Source organism: Lissotriton helveticus, chromosome 2_1, assembly GCF_964261635.1.
Source record: "Lissotriton helveticus chromosome 2_1, aLisHel1.1, whole genome shotgun sequence".
Lineage (NCBI taxonomy): Eukaryota > Metazoa > Chordata > Amphibia > Caudata > Salamandridae > Lissotriton > Lissotriton helveticus.
In genome coordinates, this window is record NC_136059.1 from 1,731,284,523 (window position 1) to 1,731,304,613 (window position 20,091).

The 20,091-nt window shown below is 42.7% G+C and overlaps 1 protein-coding gene across 1 annotated transcript in view; it reads left to right on the plus strand.

Annotated features, from left to right (window-relative positions):
* Positions 1 to 20,091, plus strand: part of ABCA1 (ATP binding cassette subfamily A member 1) — a 132,747-nt gene that overhangs the window by 26,049 nt on the left and 86,607 nt on the right. The window contains exons 5-7 of the mRNA XM_078676675.1: positions 1,795 to 1,916; positions 2,292 to 2,483; positions 17,046 to 17,135. Coding sequence (XP_078532801.1) covers positions 1,795 to 1,916; positions 2,292 to 2,483; positions 17,046 to 17,135 — 404 coding nt within the window. The remainder of the gene's footprint in view (positions 1 to 1,794; positions 1,917 to 2,291; positions 2,484 to 17,045; positions 17,136 to 20,091) is intronic.

A 20,091-nucleotide genomic window follows, 5' to 3' on the forward strand; every position in this document is an offset into this window, starting at 1 on the left:
GGAACTTGAAACTGTCGGTGTGGTAACGACCGACAGTAACCCCTGGTCCCTCTGTTTGGGGAGGCGAGCTCCAAGCGCGGCTGCGCGGCACAAAGAGGCTCTTAAGCGGGGCAGGTGGACCCGGATTTCTCCCTGGCACCCTCTGCGCCCCCGGCGCCGCCGCCCCTCGCCCGGCACGGCTTTGACACCCTCGCCCGCCCCTCGCTCCGGTGCGGGGTGTGTGTTGCTTGTCGGTTGCCTGTAACCCCAGCTGCCACCTCTTGGGAGGCAGGAATGTGATCAAAGGGGATGGATGGGGGAGAGAGACAAATCTTCATAGCGTCGGCACTGTGCGCATCCACCCCGCTGGGGTGCAGTACTCGAAGAATAAAAGCCCTGTGCACAATCTGTTGCCACTTGGCATGGACTAATTCTCGCCTCCTGTCATAAACTAGTGTAAAAAGTACACGCCAAGATTTACACCTATGCCTGACATAATTTCCATCTTTTCCTGTGGCATTTTTTTTGACTTGTCATTTCTCCAGTATGTAATTTCAAAACGGTGTGCAATTATTAAGTGTGAGAAGACAGTTTCAATTGTAAATGTTTTCTTTTTACTTAAGCTTTTTCCCTCTAATGGGAAAATTTTTCCTTTGATGAGACCCCCCTAGCTACAGTCTACCAAGTTAAGAGGATAAAGTGCCCCCCCCCCCCCCGCCCCGAAGGGGAGTTACCTCATCTCTATGTGGGGGTAAATCGTGCTGTCTCCAGGTTAGAAAGGGTCAGCTCGGAGTTTGTGACGGCACATTCAAAGTAAATCATGGTTTGCTCCTTTCACTCCGCACATCTTGAGTGTAGTTTACTACTTTGTCATTTTATGGACTTGTATCAGATAATTACACAGCACTAAACCCATTTACACCTTGCAGGTATCCATTTGGGTATGACTTTTATTTGTAATTTGGGTCATTTACTCCCTTAAATTTAGTTTTACGACTATACTTGACTTTATGAATTGGGTATGTTGTGTTTTCTGAAATAGAATTTGAATTTATAGACACTTAAAAAGCTGGTTTAGATTGTTTGTGCGGCTCTGCACTACATGTGACTAGTTAATGTTTATATCTTGTGTTTCTTCACCTTCACTTGCTATTGATGGTATGAGGTGGACACTGCAGAGCTTGTATTTATTTTTTACTCCTGCGGCCACCATCTTCATGACTCCTGAGACCAGGGGTAGCAAGGACAGTGCAAGTTGTGCCAAAGTGCTACTTCTGGAGGCCACTGGACGTTCTCCCTCAGAAACTATGTTGACCGCAAACTAACTTTGTTCCACTGTAGTCCCGTTCCTCACTACCAGAGATCAGTGCAAATGATATTGGTAAAGTGGCAGAACATACTCCTCAATTACTGCGCAGTCAAGGGGTGATGTTTGACGCATCCACCCATTCCCTTTGATTTCGCTGCAGGGCCTTTAACAGGACTCCGTTGTGCAAGTTGTTGTGCAGGAGATGAACTGGAATAGAAGGCTCCTTGTCTGTTTGATTGACAGAAATCAAATTACCAAGGAATGTCTGATTGACTGAAATCAAATCATCAGGGAATAATTCTTGTGAAAGAGGTTTCTCTTCTAGTCCCCGTGTCTGTGTGTTTCTTGGTATCAAGATATTTTGCGTCTTTTCTTCCTGTACTCATCAGCCTTCTCAAGGAGGCCCTACATGTTCCCATTGCCCTGTTCTTTATGTTCTCATTTATTACAGACTGTACACAGCCTTTGACGTACTGCAACCATGTCTAATTTTCTCATCTCTTCAGGTTTGAAGCTGCATGACTTCCTGGTTGAGAATGAGACATTTTCGACTTACCTGCAAAACAATTTGTCAATGCCTTCGCTGGTAGCGAACGAGATCATGAACGCTGATGTTAACCTCGAACGGGTAAGTGAGTACAAGCACCTCTCACATGTAGCTCTTCCGCTTCAGTAACGCTTGAGCTGTCACTTGCAGCCAAAGTTTAACGAAGGGACCAACAAATGTAGGAAAAATTATGTGTGCACATAGCGTGTGGTTTTTATAGTATACCCCTTCTGGAAAGAGTTTTGGTGTTGTGTGTAAGGTTCAAACGAATCCTTCTGACGTGTCATGGCATACACGTGGCTGTGCATAATTGTGGAGCTAAGCAAAGTGGTATGAGCGATACTGTCACAATTTGTATTTGATTACCATTTTTGAGTAAGATGCTACTGTGAAATGGTGGTTGTGCCTCGAGCCTCGTATGCGTGAGTCCTTCAACTGTGTTTGCGTTTCTTCCAGGTTTTAGTGTCTGGCTACCAAATTCGTCTGAAGAATATGTGCAATGTGTCCAAGCTGTCAGAATTCATCATGATCAGCAACCAGGCCGCAGTCCCTGTCCTCAATGCTATTGTTTGCGCGATGCCTGCTGACAAGCTCAGTGAAGCTGAGCAACAATTTCACTCCAACATCGACTTTCTGAAGCCAGTCCTGGTAAGTACACGCAGCAGATGCAGAGGCTGTCTTGTACATGCCTGGACACCGATTTACATTTTTACTTATTTGGAAAAAACATTTTTTTAAACTATAGATTGTATTTTTATGAATGTTTCTTATAAGTGAAATATTGTCTGCTGACCCTATGGAATCTGTGATCTTTATTTGTCCAATGGGCTCTCCTAGCATCTTATGAAATCTACTTCAGCTCTGCATGGGTTTTCCCTGTCACATGATCAGACAGAAGATTGAAATTGGGGATGCTTGTGGCTGGTATTCTTGCATATAGTTATACATAAATTTGGACAAGGTACATAAATACAGAGGTTCACATATTGGCAGCAAATAAGCATGTGCAGCGACAAAATTTCCAGTGTCACCAAGTCGTGAAGTTTGCCTCTTGCAACCTTTGCCGATGGGTAAAAACATCTGCAAAATCATTGTTACCGATTTCGGCCCTACACTCCTGCTGGAATGGTACACACTTTAATCACTCATTTTATGAGGAAACGCGCCCTCGTGTAATAACGAGTCAGTGGGGTTTTATCACAGTGAAGGCTGGGTGAGAGAGGGATATATGTACTCGCGTGAGACAGCCATTAGTTGGTTTGTCTTCTGCTGTTTGTCCGGCAGCGGTCAGTTGTTATGTGCAGTTAGTAATCCGCCATGATGAGCTACACTGAAGATGAGAGAGAGAGTGAAGAGAGAGAAAGAGAGAGCGAGAGCGATGATGGGTCAGGCTCTTGTCATCCGTGTGTGATGGACGACTAAAATATCAAGCACTGGAATCAAATAATCTTCCATCCTGAGGCAGAAAGGTCAACACTTTTACTGTCCAGTTCATGTTTACTGACCAGACCATGGATCAGCAGCCTCCAAAATCAGTGTGTGGGAACTTGAGCACACTGTATATACCCAGCGAGGGAGAGGAGGCAGTGAAATGGACGTCGCTTACCTTTAACTGTCGAGAGCATGATGATCGACACCTCCACATGACTTCATTCTGCAGCAGTAACAAATTCTAGATTTACATGCTGTGCACTATTCCTCCACCTACTTTCTTACTCAAGTGAGCTCCTTCCACAAAGCAGGGTGTGGCTTAATGGCTAGGGCGGCCGACTTTGAAGCTTGCAAACCAGGTCCGAGTCTGGTGCGAGGCTCAAACATCCTGTGATTCTGGGCAAATCACTTAATCTCCCTGTGCCTAAAAATGAATGTGTCCATCTGTAATGGAACTGGTGCTCATGTAAAGCGCTCTGATACCTTCGGGTCCAGTACGCGCTATATAAAACTGCAACAAAAAAAAAATCTTGTAGCAAGCAGGAAGAATTGAGGACTCACTGCTTAATCACAATATTTTCAAGACAGAGAAATGTAAGATAATTGTAACCTAAAGAAAATAGGAGACTCAGTTCTGCAACCACTGGGGTGGGGCGCACGGGGGTCACCAGTATAGTGGAGTGGTGAAGATGCTTGCTGGATAAGGGGGCTTCACAGGTGATGGAAGCGAGTAAGCTGAACTGAGTGATTGTGGTTGTACACTGAAGTTATAATATTTTGCACTCCAATTTATTACACTACTGGGGGTACATCCAGTGCAATATGCGACTTTAGTGCAGTGCTGTAGTTTTGGGGAAGGAGACGGTATACCTCGGTTTGCTTTCACAATGCAGTGATCGCTTATAATGTTTTGGAGTCATTGACTGGAGCCATGTACTGCTTCTGGTTCCTCCTAACACCTTTTGCTGCACAGATTTAGCGACTTATCAACTTCCTCCAGGAAGTAACTTTGGTATTGTCTGTTTAAGGAAGAGTTGCAGATAAAATTGGAGGGGAGTGAACTAGGGGGACGATGAGGGGCAATCAGGGGAAAGGCAGATTACTCTACATGTAGTCCTGAAAGCGAACATTTTGGTTGACCTATTTTGTCTTTTCCCTCGTTTGTATTATTCGCCGCCAGCTCTGACCTAAGAATGCATCTTTTTTACATGGTATACATTTCTTCTGAGAGTCCATGTTCTGTCATTGAAAAGCTATTTGGAGTCTAAGAGAACTTGCTTTTTTAGGTTCTTTTCCCCCGTGCTTCCCCTTAATGTTCCTGCTTATCGAGTATCAGTATAAATTTAACATTACCTGCAATCATCAAGCAGTGCTTGCCTTCTGCGAATTTCTTGGCTTAGAAGGATAATACCCTGCTATGGGCTAGGATATGCGAGTATACACTATCACATGCAGAATCCCAGAGACTTTCGCAAAGAAGCAGGGGTCAACAGAACTGGAAGTAGAACGATATGCATATTCTATACAATTTGTCTGCCATTTTGAGAATGTACACATTTATCCATAAGTCATAGTCTCCTTTTGAATTCACTTCATCTGTACTTTTTGTATTGAGTGCATAATGCCCAGGTAGTTCAGTGGGTTAAGTACCCTATGTGTGCATAATTTGCAGAAGTCTAGTTAAAATAATAAAGCCTTAAAACTTACAGACTGTAATTTAGTTGGAGTAATAGGCACGTCTGTTATGAATGTGTCTGAAAGATGCAACTGAGTGGGATATGCTTTCTATAGATATTACACTATTGTCCTTCAGAGAGTGCATGTTGCCTGATAGAGCTTTGTTACAAGGGTCCAGGAATTTTTAATGGGGCTGCTTATGGATAATGAAATTACAAAGGAATGCCATGTTTTTTTAGATCGCCAAGTTGTGTTGGACAATGTATATCAGTGGCGGCTGCCAGCTTTAGAGGAGAGTGGGGGCGGGCAAAAAAGTGCAAAAATCTATAAACTAAATTCATGCCGACATTTATTACATTATTGTTGTAAAGTTAAAATGTTTAACTTTAAAATGGTAATGTAATGCATGTCGGCGATTTGCACCATAATACACATAAAATACATTATAAAAATGAAATAAAACTCACTTACCTTGCTGCATGTCCTCGCTCGGGCCCATGATCTTCTCTCGTCGGGCCTAGCCAACTCCCCTAACCAATCCTAGAGTAACGGCGGGATTGGATGAAGCAGGCTCTCTCAGTTCTCCAAAGGGCACTGGAGTCCTTTGCTCGGTCTCAACCCAGCTGCCCAAGACAACTGTGTTGAGAGATTTAAAATGCGCATGTCTGGCTGGCCATCGCAAGAAGACCTGCTAAAGAGACATGCACACTTCAAAGTGCCCAGACCATCACTCCTCTCTGCTGCTGCATGTCAGCAGCTGCCCCGCCCTCGTCCTGAGATTCGTCTCAGGACGGAGGTTTGCAGAGTCAATTAAAAATAAAATGGTAATAATGCCTATTACCATTTTATTTTTCATCTGGGGCATTTTAATTAGTGGGATGATGCTCCTTCGTTTTAAAGGAGGAGCCGCCCCTGATTTATATGTGCACTAGTGCACAGGAAGAGATGACGTCTAGTGGCGGAAGGAATACCAAGCTCTTTTCTGAGCTTCTCGAAATCAGTAGGTCAGTCACTGCCTGGCAACGTTTTGACTTTCTCAGCTATACATATATATATATATAATATATATATATATCTTTAGTAAAAGCACAAGGTCCTGGCTACCACGAGACAGAAAAACACTTTTGGATGCATGGATTGGCTGCTTGCTGCAGTGCTTTGTGCTGCATTTCATTTTTGTGCCTAAAACACCATCAATAAGGACTCTATATGGGCTGAAGATTTTAATTTTATTATTGGTTGTTCTCATAGCCCACCTAAAGGTTTCAGGAACAGGTATCGCCCATGCCTCTGTTTGGGCTCTGTTAACATGTTGCACATTTGCCACATGCTGTGAGACATTGTAACCTTGACGTAAACGTGTCCACTGTTTCCATCATGACTGTCAGTGCCCCAGGGAGCAATAAAGCAGAATCATACATTAAATCCAGGTCTAAGACATTATCTCATCGGTTCTTTGTGGAGTCGCCAGAAGAGCAGCCAGCTTAATAGCAGACCCAGCTCAGAGGAACATGACCTACTCATTATTGCAAATCATCAGTTATTGGTAATGACGCTGACGATCATTGGAAGCCTGGCGTGTGGGCACCATACGCCAGATTCTCAATTGGCTGAACTGAGACTGCTTGCTACCAAGAGGGCGGGAAGTAATGAAAACACCTTCAGTGAATACATCGGTGAGCTTCTCAGTTGGAATCTACTGCACCATGTACATACTTTAGATGTTCTGCTCTCTCGTTTATGTGCAGTGGCCTGAGTGAAATCGGCACTGGGCTTAGATGTAGTGATATCTTGCTGTCACTATCCTTGAAGCACAGACATCTAATGGATTTGTCACCTGTCAACTAATTAATTGGTGTTACTGTATTTCAACTCAATGTGGCTCACATTGATAAGTCAGAGGGCTGCAGAGGTGTCCCTGGTCTGCTGGCATTCAAAGATTTGTCTTTGAGGTCTCACTCAGAGCTTGGCGATAGGTGCTGAAGCCACTATGTTTTCCATGAGTGATTAGGAGCTCCCATGGAAGGAAGCATATATTGACCTGCCTTCTCCCACCCAGCAAATCCCAGATGGGGGGCATCCTGTGTAATACCTGATGGCACTGGTGCCCTTTAGGAGCCCTAAAGGTCACAACCGAGACCCCTGTGCATCTCATCTTGATAAAATAGGGCCTAGGACCTCACTTGGAAAATGCTGCTTCATTTGCTCTTTGATAACAGGGCACTTAAAACCCCTATGATGTTAGTCAAATTATGCCCCCACACCTCATCAGTGTTACGTTAGTTATATTTGTAAAGCACGTTATCACCCGGGAGGGTATTGTGGCACTGAAGCAGGTGCACATCTAGCTTGGCTAAGAGCTGGCCAGTGGGTCCACTCAAAGAGCTAGTTCTTTAGCTTCATGCGGATCTAACGGATGGAAGAGGTGGCTCAGATGTGTAGCAACAGGCCCTTCCAGGCTGTCGGAGCAGTGTAGGGGAAAGGGAGACCCCCGACTCTTGCCTTGTGTATACATGGGATGTGTGTGAGTAGGAATCCTGCAAAACCGACTTGTCTGGTGGGTTTATGGAAGAGATTTGGATGTTGAGCTAGGCAGGACCTGTGTTATGTAGGGCTTTACTGGTATATGTGAGGAGTTTTAACTGGGCACGTTTGTGTGTTCAGAGCCAGTGGAACTCTCTTAGGTGTGGTGTGCTGTGCGTGCAGCGCGGTAGGTTGAGTGAAAATTTGGCTGGCGATAAACAAGAACAAACTTCTGGTTAATGTACAGATGGAATCATTGAGTGCATTTTATGTTGGACGGTGTTAGGAGCTGGAGTGTAAATAAGAGTTATGGAATAGCAACCAGGAGGGTTGGGTGGGTGATGGTGAGATACAGGAAGGTGAGTGAGATTGATTAAAACAGATTACAGTTTTGATGTCTCTCAAATATTCAAAAAACAAAACAAGAAAGGCCAATACTGATACTCTATTTAATGCCTTATTCTAACAACCAAAAGAAGTCGCCTGATCAAAAAATGGGAAAAGCTTTTTAATCGCTATTTTATTTTACAAAATGAATTTTGAAAGTGCATATATTTAAACTTTCAACATATATTTGTCAAAAAGCAGAACATTTTATATACAAAGAGAAGAATTAAATAGAGGACACAGAACAGGGCAAAAGAGTCAACCATACAGTTCCAAACTCAATCGTATCACAGTCATACTACATACATTCATGCATTCATTCAACAATACTTAACCTAAATAGAGTAAGAAATAAACAGATGGGTTAAGTATTCGGTCTGCTGCATACATAAAAGAAATTTCGCAAAAATTTTACAGAATACACTCATTAATTTTGATGTAAGTCTAATGAATTACACAAATTGGATAAACAATAAATGTGTAAATAATAACAACTAGTGCGGCAACAGATCAGCACTAGAGCAATACACAAAGGGCAGACGCTGGACGTAAGGAGGCCTACGCGTTTCGAATCCCTACGAGTTGGGAGGGATTCTCATCAGGGCCAGATCGCTCTAGAAAAAACAAGAAGGGAAAACCTCTGTATTCAGTTTGTCTTTGAGAAAACAAGAAACACTACCAAGCACTACAACACCCAGAGTCCTGTGCTTACCAAAACAGTAGTTATCCAGTAAGAGAGGTTGAAGAACAGTTGTCACCTGTTGACACAAATCAAAAAAGAAAAGAAAAGAAGAAAAAATCGAAAAAAACTGTGTATGCTTCTGTTTATTTGGGATGCCATATCGAAGAATGGGTGATATAAAGTGAAGGGCTATTACCTCTAAGTTGCGTGATGGAGTGTCCTGTTGTGCGGGTTTTTTTTGCAGGAAAAGGCGGTTCGCCTACAAAAGAATGCTCTAAATTAGTGAAGGACCTATGTTTGAAGCAAACAACTGTTTCAAAGGAGGGGAAGGCTTCTTACCGGAAAATCGGCCGACCGCGTTGAAAACTTTCGGTTCAGCTTCGTTTAAGCATTTTTGGGGCAGTTTTCTAATCGCCTGGCTGGAAGAAGACGGGGGCAGCGTATTAATGCTTGCATTACCGCGAAAGCTAAAAGGTCAGGCACCAGAAACTGAATTCGCTGGGGCTTACCGGCAAGGGAAGTCCTAATCTTCTCTATCGGGTCCTGCAGGCGTTCCGCTCGGCACTGCTTCCTCGCGCATGCGTGGAGCATGTCCATTGGGACACCATTTCAATATTTAAGCAAAACACTGCTATTCTGCGCGTGCGCAGTGATTGCTAGTAGTTACGAGGTAGCATAGTTTATTCGAAAATATTTTTGCACGCATGCATCCAGGGGGCCACCTATTGTATATATTACGTGGTCTATTCTAGGGGAGAACAATTGGGGAAAGTGATTTTGGAATGTGGATGGAAAAAATGTGCAAATCGGGAAAATGTTGAATTGCACAGGTAAGCTCACAAGAAGAACTATCACTGGGGTTCTACAGCTTATAAATTTCAGACAATTCATTAAGTCCTCTAACTGCTGTATCGAACTTAACGATTAGGTATGCTTCCCGTTTGGAAAGTTTTTGATCTAGATCCCCACCACGTGGGTCCTTTTCCACACGGGAGATGACGGTCCATTTAAGATCATTTAGGTGATGTTTACACCGTATCCAGTGGTTGACCAAGGGGGCAGTTTCAACTTCGTTTTTTATTCTGGATTTGTGTTGGGCGATTCTCTGGCGGATTTCTTGGTTGGTCTTTCCTATGTATAGGAGTCCACAGGGGCATACAATACCATATACCACGAACTTTGATTTACAATTACTTAAAGTTTCATGTTTCCATGAAATGCCACGATGTTGGAATAATGATCCTTCTATGGTTAGATCGCAACAAAGGCACGTGCCACATTTATGATGGCCAACTATGGGTGCCAATCCCATCATTTGTCTTAAAGATGGTTGCTCATCTTTTTTCATCACGGCTCTTACTACATGATTGGCTACATTGTTCTCCTTTTTAAATGCGAACAAGGGAAGCTCCTGTAAACTCTCGTCCAAGTTTTTTATTAGATGCCAATTTTGTCCGATGATTTTTTTAAGGTTATTGGCATTAGGACAATAGGTGGTTACACAGACCTGCCGATTGAGTTTGGTCTTAGTTTTTCGCTCCAGGAGACTGTCTCTTGGTATCCATCTTACCCGCTTCATTGCGTTGCGGACCAGTTTTTTTGGGTAACCGCGATCACACAATTTAGACGCCAGGTTTTCTGCGTCGAATTTGTAGTCCTCATTGGAAGAGCAGTTTCTACGAATACGTAGAAATTGGCCAAATGGCAAGTTTTCCTTCAGGCTCCTCGGGTGATTACTTGAGAAAAGTAGTGCCTTATTGCGATCTGTGGGCTTGGTAAATAATGATGTTGCCAATTTACCCTCTGATGGAAATACTTCCACGTCCAGAAACGAGATTTTGGTTGCTGAATGTGATATACTGAATTGTATGTCTATTGTTCTTGTGTTAAGCCAGTTGAAGAAAGATGTTAAATTTTCTTCATCGCCAGTCCAAATCATGAAGATGTCGTCTATGAAGCGCCACCAAGTGGCTACGTGATCACTAAAGGGGTTGTTGTTGTGGACATAAGTGTCTTCATAGAGTGACATGAAGAGTACCGCCAGCTCCGGGGCAAAAGGGCACCCCATCGCGACCCCTTTTACTTGGAGGTAGAATTTGTTTCTGAAGCTAAAGTAGTTCTTTTTTAAAGCAAAGGTTGCTAGATCTACTAGGAATTTTGTTGGTACCTGGACTGGTCTAGGTCTTAGATCCAAGAAGTGTTCCAGTACTGCCAAAGCTTCGTCTTGAGGAATTTGCGTATAAAGTTGGATGACATCTAGGGTTACTAACAAGTCATTGTCACTGTTGAATTGAACGTCTTCCAACTTATTAATAAAATCGGTCGTGTCTTGTAAATATGAAGAAACAAAATCCATGAATTGTTTTAAGAAACAGTCAACATACTTGGCTATTGACTCTAGTAGTGAATCACATCCTGCCACAATTGGCCTGCCAGGTGGCTTAGTTTGGTGTTTATGGACCTTGGGTAGGACGTAGAACATTGGTGTCTTGGGGTGTTTATTTTGTAGATATTCCAGTTCTTTTGGGCCTAGAAAACCTTCGTCAAATCCTTCTTTCAAAATGGGAAATAGAACGTTTTGGAATTCAGATGTAGGATCCTTACCAATTTTGCGATAACACGTTTGGTCTTCTAGCTGTCTCATGACTTCGGTGGTGTAATCATTAGTGTCCCAGATCACGATTGAGCCGCCTTTGTCAGCTTGTTTAATTGTTATAGTGTTGTCATTTCTCAAAGTTTTTAGGGCGTTTGTTTCTTCTTTCGAGATGTTAAATTTTACAAACTTTATTTTACAAAAATATTCAGGCGCTCAACAAATTACAAAGCAAAAAAATAATAGAATGAAATTTACTGGCTCTCAATTCCTGTTTGTCCCCACTGGCTCAGAGCTCTGTGCATGTTGAATTTCACGTGGTACCCAGCACACACGATGAATTTGTCTACACTATATTTATCCTCGTTAAAAAAGGAACTATGATCAGGACACCTTTATCTTTTTGGGGTATGCGAGCAGTTTTTTGGGTTCTTTTGTTCAAGAATTTATCTAAGCTAGATCTATCCTCAAGCAGTGAAAAGACAATGTCTTGAGAATCAAAAAGCTGAAGTCGCAGAACCTGCGAACCTAGAGCCTAGAGACACTGTTAACTTACAGTAACATCACTGAAAAAAAAGAAAAGCTCTTGTTGTTCAACAAATGTAGAGTTTACATTCTTGCCAGTGAAGAGAGAGAGCGCTTGCGGTTATTAGGTTAAATATTTCAGTCACAGCATCGCCCTGCCCTGTCTGTCAGAAAACCCCTACTGAAGCTGGAGGTTTGCTAGCAGTTTTGTTGCATTGGAAAGCTGACTGCAGGCGTGAGACCATGTTGTATTATGCATTATGCATGGGACCCCACATAACTAAAATAGAACTGTTTCTTCCAAAATGGGCGAATGCCCAGAGTAAGCATATGCCCCGTTCTTTCTATGTCTCTTGTCCCCTATCCTCACTATGTATATCTGTTGCTCTCTCTGTATTTGTCTTTCTCTATCAGCCTTTTGTCCCCCACTTACTTAAACGCGCGTTTCTGCCTATCTTCTACATTCACTTTCTGTCTTATCTCAGTTTGTCTTTATCCCCTTTCTCCACATTCTCCCTGTCTCTGCCCCTCCATTTCTCTCTTTTACTGTGTTATTCTTCATCTCCCTTTCCCCCTTTTCATGACCTTCTAACTCGTATCTTTTCATATTACGCACTCTCTATTTCTCCCTCTCACTCTCTCAATGTTTGTCTCATTTCTCCCTGTCTCTGTGCCGCGCACTGACTCTCACTGCCTCTCTTGTGGGGCTTTGATGTTGAGTTAATAAAGAAGAGACCCAGAAAATTGTGTGCCTTCCTCGGCCAATGAGCCAAATAATGGCAGTGGAATATAATGCATGAAAACAAAGTGGAACAGTTAAGTGTTTCTCTGGCTTTTTTGCCTGAATTTGGACAAAGTCGATTCCACTCTATGCGGGAGCCGTGGTCCCTAAACCAAAGCTGTAACGAAAATTGAAGCTCAGAACAGACCAAAATAATGGTTCTGTTGTTCTTAATTAGTTGGTTTATCTGCCCAGTGTACCCAGCTCATGTCAGAATTAGGCAAACTTGACTAGTGATTTCAGACGAGCGAAACACAAGTCAGGACCTGCTGTATTCCAAGTTGTCATGGATGGTATTTTATTGGTGTTATGCTAAAAAATACCTTTCCTAGGATGGTGTTTGCTTATGTTACTTTCTGGTTTGGAATGAGTAATATTTACAAATTATTAAACCTCTCACTCTGCCAGAAAAACAATATTTGAGTAGGGAATACGGAATGCCACTTGTATAATATGAGAACTTTTTAGTGTGAACGCTGTACACCTTATTTTAGAACTGCCGCCTTGTGCTGTAGATTTAAAATATGTGTCTAGTCCCTTTATTTTTAAATGGAAAAATTAAGCTTGACCACCATTGTTAACTCAAGGAGTCTTCTTCACTTTTGTACTCATTTATTCCAATAAGAACGAATTATAAAGATATACTTTATCCATTGTGGATATACTGAAACCACAAAAAGCAACTCAACACAATGTTGTGTTTGAGTCACTTGTGTTCTATGGAGAACCTACAAAGAAAGCGTCCCAGTAATAATTGTCATTGCAAATGTAGGTACCATGCTGTAGTCCTTGCATGCAGTGCTGGCCCAGGAAATTAAGATATGTGGACAGTTGCCCAGGTTGACAATCATCAGGGGGTTCATAAGAGACAACTGTTATTTTTTTATTGTAACTACAAGGGTGGGTGTGATAATATGTTGTGGCGTGTAGCGTGATTAAAATCCTTGCACCGGTGGCTCTATTATAGTTAAAGTCACAAAGGATGTTCACTCGTAAGATTAAGCATCCAAGTGGTGAAGATGCCACTTCTAATCTGGTGGCAGAGGCCCTTCACAGCCAGATGTTCCACCTTCCATCCCTACTAACCTTGTGGAAGGAGATGTGTGCTATTCTGTCTTCTACTCCCGCAGTGACACGGTTAGCCTTCCTGTCTCCTCCATCCTATGAACTCAACAAAACTGCACAATACATACATTTATGATGGCCAGACTCACAGAGCACACCGCGTCCTCTAGACATGAGCACTTCTTTCAGCCCGCACTGATGGTGCGAACCCGTGACCCATTGTCACGAGCGCGACAGTGTTCCAATGACCTATGAGCTCATGCACTAGGACTGCTGCAAAGGCACTTAATTGTTGGGAAATAATGGAAGTGAAACCCGCAAACATGAGCTGTTTGGTAAAACATTTGATTTTTTTCTAAAGAAAAGGACCACGAGTAAGAAGAAGCAAGTGTACTAATGTGTACGCCACTCGCGCCCTCTCTCATTTGTGTTTCTGTGAACTATGTCTCACTGCTTCTCTCTTTATATAAGGCTTTAGGATTAGGCTCTCATCAAATTTACCGGGTGTCACTGTCCAAAGAGTCAAAGTAAAAAATTACTTAATTAATGGCTGGGAGACGGGTATGCAGTGCATGCCTTGAACTTGCTGATGTGCCCTTCGAATTGAGTGTATTAGGTTGATAAAGTGTGAGTCGTGCGAAGTAAGTCAAGAAAGGGGCCTGGGTACCATATGGGCGTCCTCGATTTCTTGCGTAGTCTTTTCTCACACTCCTTAGAACTAATATCCTTGCACTGGGATTGGTGGTACAATATTACACCAACAGAAAGAAAGGTACAAAGGTTGACATTTTTACTTCCCAGTATAAAATAAGGCCAAATTTAGAGTAAGATGCTCACTAATGGGTAAAACAAAGTTAACAAAAATATGTCAGCGACATTTTGAAAATACATAGGTTATCAAAGCTAGTTGAAACCTTGAAGTATTTACAAAGAAAAACTGTACGATTATAATAAAAGCTTCCAGCTTTACGTTTTTGCCGATTTTTACAGATAAAAACGGACAGAAAATAGTCTATTTCCTGTCTGTATTTATTTTTAAAAGTGGAAAAATGGTGAAAATTGTGCTTCTTGTGAGTGACTCTCTTTGTTGTCCTTCATGAATTCCAGACCAACTGCTAAGCAGATAAACACAATGGGGATTTGAAAAACAGGATGAGAGTCACTTAAACACAGGCATGTGGTAACATAAAATTGTATATAATGTTAATATTTCACTGTCTGGGTAGTGTTTTGTTATATTTGTTTGCTTAATTCACTAAAACGTTACAGACATCAAAGTATGAGTGTATGTTTATCAGTTAAATAAATGTGGAAATACACCATTTTACGACTCAATTTACTCTCAAAACATAAAATAAAAATGGATAAATACCAATAAAATGCCCATAAAATAAATTTGGATAACTACAGATGGAAATGTTAAAAAAATAAATATCATTAAAACCAGGAGCCCTAATTATACTATTTCCAATGTTTAATCGAAATGTTACGGAGAAGTTCATGAAGATTTTACAAAAATATTTAAATGGAAGTAACTGGTGGAATGCCATTTATTATTACAGGTAGCGATTAATTCAAGAGACAATCTTTTATTTGCAGTCATAGATCCAATCTACATACTAGGAACAACTTGCCAATCATTGCAGAAGTTACGATTATGGAAATGTCCACTTTCCACTCTGTGAGCTTGGGATCATTAGTATAAATCTGCTAACATGATCTTTGAAAAAAAAATATTTATGTGAGCAGAAGTGAATTAATTGGCTAAGATGTGGGGCAGATATGGGAAAAATAATATTAAGAGAATATGGCTGACGATTCAAGCCATGTAGGGCAGTGCTTCTTAACCTGTTGTCCAAGGATTTACTTGAGGCTTGCAAGGCTACTCAGGGGGTCCGAGACTTTTCTACAAAATTAAATAATATTAAAATCAGTACATCAAAAAATGAATGAAGTATATATAAATAAGGAAGCAAATTTGAAAACTTCTCTATATGTGATTGTGAATTAAACAAAACATTTCAAGATTTGCATATCTGTGTAGTGTAGGCTTGTTTCTGCATTTTTGAGTATTGTTTTGATGTTCAAATCATAGAAATTGCTTAGGTCTGGGTTCCCCGTCTCTCAATAATATCTCAGTGGGGTCCCTGAATTCCAGTAACAAGTCAGTGGTGGTCCAAAGAAGTAATAAGATGAAGAATCGCTGATATAGGGTCTGTGATAAAGTGCAGGGCCAAAAGAGATATCGATTGATCTGCCATCACGTTCTGCTTTCTGGCTTTTTTTTCTTCACTCTTTCTCAGAAATAGTTGTTTCTGCTACATCTCTTTCTTACATGTGGCTGTGCTCTCTTAATGAAGTTATTTCTCCATGATGCCTGGGTGGAATAGAAAGTTAGCTTTCGATATTTTGAGAACACTTCCCTCCCTTACTATGCACATCTGTTCCTAGCTGTTATGTTAATTGACAAAGCTCTGTTAACAGAATAGTGATAAAATTGCACCATTTAGTGGAACTGGATTAAAAAAAAAGTGCAATAAAAGAGATAAAAGGAGGTACGCATGTGCTCCTATCATGTGTGTTTCTCTTCTGTCACTTTGTTCCACCCTGCTGACCCTTAACCATCCCCTGCATGTGGTCACAGTCTCAAAACTCAGTTATTTACTTTCTCCAGCAACAGATATTTCATATATTTACACGCTTGAGTCACAAATCGTCAGTCTGGTAATTCTATACATACCAGTAAACGGTGCTCAGTTGTCACTGATGTCGACTTAGCTTTAGAGTGCTAAGTGGGAGTACTCCTTTTTTAGGTCTATTGTTAGCCAATAACTTGTGATTTTTACTAAAAGTATATGTATTCTTTAATTGAAGGCAGGGCCGGACTGGCTACCAGGCAGTTGTGTGTGCTGCCGAGCAGGGGGGTCATTTCATTGATGGGGACCTGCGTGTGCAAAACGAAATTAGTTTTGCTTTTTTTATTTCAAAGCGCACGCAGGTCCCCATCAACAAAATAAGCCCACACCACAGAGAAATTAGCCCCTAGCTCGGCAGCACACACAACTGCCCGGTAGCCAGTCCGGCCCTGATTGAAGTTTTTTATTAGCCAGACCTCTTCATCCATTGGTGTTTAGTGTTCCTTCACGTTTTTATTACGCCAATCACAGCATAGAGCCTGGGGCAGTGGGCCAGCCCACTTCAGCCACTGGCTAACCACTGTGAGTGATGGCATTCTGCCCTTCACAAGGAGCTCATTCATACACAAAGTAGTTATTTTCAGTGCCAGGGACTACTACTGCAATGCTTGCTTTCTGAGACCACAAAACATTCTTACTGTTAGCCATTTTGTTTATTATTTTTGATTGACAAGTGAATGCCAGCTTCCCAAACACTTAAGTTTTACATTAATGACAAAACCAGCATTGAGAAAGCCAAAAAGCTGGCGGCACACACCAGACCAATTGGCTTTGCCAATACTTTACTAATTCTTGTGCCCTGCAGTCTTCCCTGTGCTAACCTCATGTTTCTTATTTGTTTGAAAACCAGAAAGGTGTGTCTTCCCAACCGCTGCCAGTCGAGGAACTGAAGGAAACCATGGAGACAACATTGGAGAGTCTCCAGAAACTCAGCAAAGAGGTAGGCGAGCTTTTCAGCTGAAGAAAGCATCATACTCAGCCCCCTACTGAGGGAAAAGGGCAAACATGGGGCTGTTGCACCAGGAATCAAAACAGTTAGTAATGTGTGCAAAGTGTATTAAAGTCACCCGAGCCCAGGCCTCTTCTCATAAGAATTACTGAAAATGTGCAGTAAGGAGTGAAAATTCATCCTTACAGCGGTATGCCACATCCACTCAAGTGACATTTAGTTCCAGGACATCTGGTCTGGAAACTATACTGACTGAAGTGTATACATATTAGCTGACACTGACTGGTGTAGAATCCTGAGTAAACTCAAGTTCCATAGACTTGTTGGAGGTGCACTCTGAGTATTCAGTCATTGTCGAACTGACATATTTTGCTTGGGTAATAAGAGCAACACATGGGCTGCTTTGTCTTAAATGAATCCTTCTAAAAACAAATATTTGTATTCTAACAGTTAAAACACGGCCTATCCAGGCAGTGCAGGATCACAGAACTGCATCTGCCTCTGTTAATTCCAGCACGCTCGGTTGACTATTCCCTTCTTTATTAAACACAAAGTGGAGCCTCTGTTTGTTGGCTTGTTGTGGTGTTGCGTGAAGGTTTTTCTGGTATTGTGTTAGAGATACATGCTTGATCTAAGTAAAATCATTTCAAATAGAGTCAATGCTTGAGAGCCACAGGGAACTCAGTAAAGAGCTAGGCGAGCCTTTCAGCTGAGGAGAACGCCACACTCAGCCCCCTACTGAGGGAAAAGGGCGAAAAGTGTGCTGTTGCTCCAGGTGGCTAAACAAACAAATAGCAATGTGTGCAAAGTGTGTAAAATGTCACCTGAGCCCAGCTTTCTTCTCTGTTTGACTCTTCATAATTGCTGAGAATGTTCCATAAGGAGTGTAGATTCATCCTTACAGTGTTAAGTGATGATGTGATCCGCAGTTTGGTGGCATGTGGTAGTGGTGGTGGAGTGCTTGTTGTTTTGGCCCTACTCAAGAGATGAATGCTGGATCTTAGCATTGCATGATCTCAGTGCAATCATTTCACATAGAAAGTGTGGGAGTTCCCTTTAACTGCACCTTGTGTCAAGTGGGGTCTTACTTTATCCGGCTAGACCAGGCGGGTTTTGCTTGAGTGAGTAAGACAGGAAAAGGCTAGGAGATAGCTGGGTGTGGAGGTAATTGACTCTGGGGATGTATGTGTCAAAGTCATCTACTTCTAGGCAGAGTTGTCTGGGTTTAGATTTAACTGGGGTTGTAGTTTCCCCAGTCTTGATTTATGTGTATGTATCTGGGCTGCCTAGGTATGGAATGTGCTGTTTTTGGAGTTGGTTGTGTCTAGGTGTAGCTGAGTCATGAGGTAGTTAGGTACAGATGTAAGTGTGTGTTGTGTCCTGCCCTCCGGTGTGTACAAGCACTTGGGATGTGTCATCCTACTCTTAAAAGAGTAGCAAGCGAGACACAACACTGTGTGGAGGTAGCTGTGTTTAGAGCTGCATCTGGTGGCAGCTGCTCCTGGGACCAGTTTCTTCCAGAAATGTCTCTTTCTGGGTTCTGTAGAGTCTGAAGTATCCTTGAGACAAAAAACACATATGTCCACAAGCCAGGCACAGCTCTTTGACCGACAGGGGACTTCAGTTGGACAACAACCAATAAAATAACAAAAAGGTTCGGTAGAATCCATCCCCGGGTTGCTAAAAAATGGTGCCAGTGTGTACTGCTTGTGTGATTGTTTTAGCCTGTGTGAACTTTGTGAAGTGTTGTCTCCTAGGTGTAGAGCAATGGTCTTCAAACTGGGGGGCGGGCCCCCCTAGGGAGGCCCCTACTGATCCCAGGGGGGGCGCCCAAGCTCTGCCCAAAAGAAGCATTTAGCTGATAACAGTGCTTTGTTTTCAGCTGACAAAGAGCGTCACAAAGCCGCTCTGTAATGGCCCATCGCTTACATGTTTTGTCCTTTATATTCTAGCTGGGAGAAGGTGTCAAAAGGGAAAGGACTCCAAATATTCTTCAAACCACTCACCCCCACTTCTAATAGTCACAAGGCAGATACTGTACATGTATGGTACGGTACAAGTAAGGCCTGCTTGGCCAGAATAGTATGTTTGGCAATCATTGATTTGATTGCATTTTTAAAACGTTAAGAGAACATAACTGCAATGTTTAATTATGTATAGACATATTTAAACATTGACAATTTAATAAAATATTTAAAAAAAATTATGAGGGGGTCCCCGATAATTTTTTTCACCCGCTGGGGGGGCGTGGCATTAAAAAGTTTGAAGACCACTGGTGTAGAGTGTTGGTGACACATGCACGGCTCGAGTGTTTCTCAGGGTTTCGTTTTGCGTGCGGTTACACAATCTCACACGGAGGAAATCGCCCTTCTGTAGCTTAATATCCTATTTTTTTTTCTCCAGAAGTCACGAATAATGAGATAATCTTAATCTAACCGCCCCGTGTTTGCTTTCGTTTTAGCCGCGGGGCGCACACTTACTCTGCAGTAACCCCGGCTCCCCCTCGGCAGCGGGTCACGTTGTGTTACTCGGCCTCACTTGTCGCCCTCCCGAGCATACCATTCCCATAAGAGGGAAGGCTGGCACCTTATCCCGGACTGGCAGGTACCTGAGGCCCGCCCGGTCCCCCGTCCTACCCCCCGCAGACAGCAGTGGCAGGGCGCGGGGGAAGGGTGACAGTGCCGTGGCCCGGGCTTGCCCAGGGATCGCGTGGGTTGCTTTTCGCCCCCGGCTGTGCCTTTTGTCTGGGGCTAAGAACTATAGTGAAGATACAAAACTCGGAAAGCACGTGACGCGGCCGCTGCTGATGTGGAGGAATATTTCCTGCGCTGAGTAACTCGCCTTGGCAGCTGCCCCGGGCTGGAGTTCCTGAGTCCTCTCCCCTCACGCCCGTCCCTGGCACACAGCAGGCCATTCTCTGCGCGCGTACAGTATGTGCTGCCCCGAC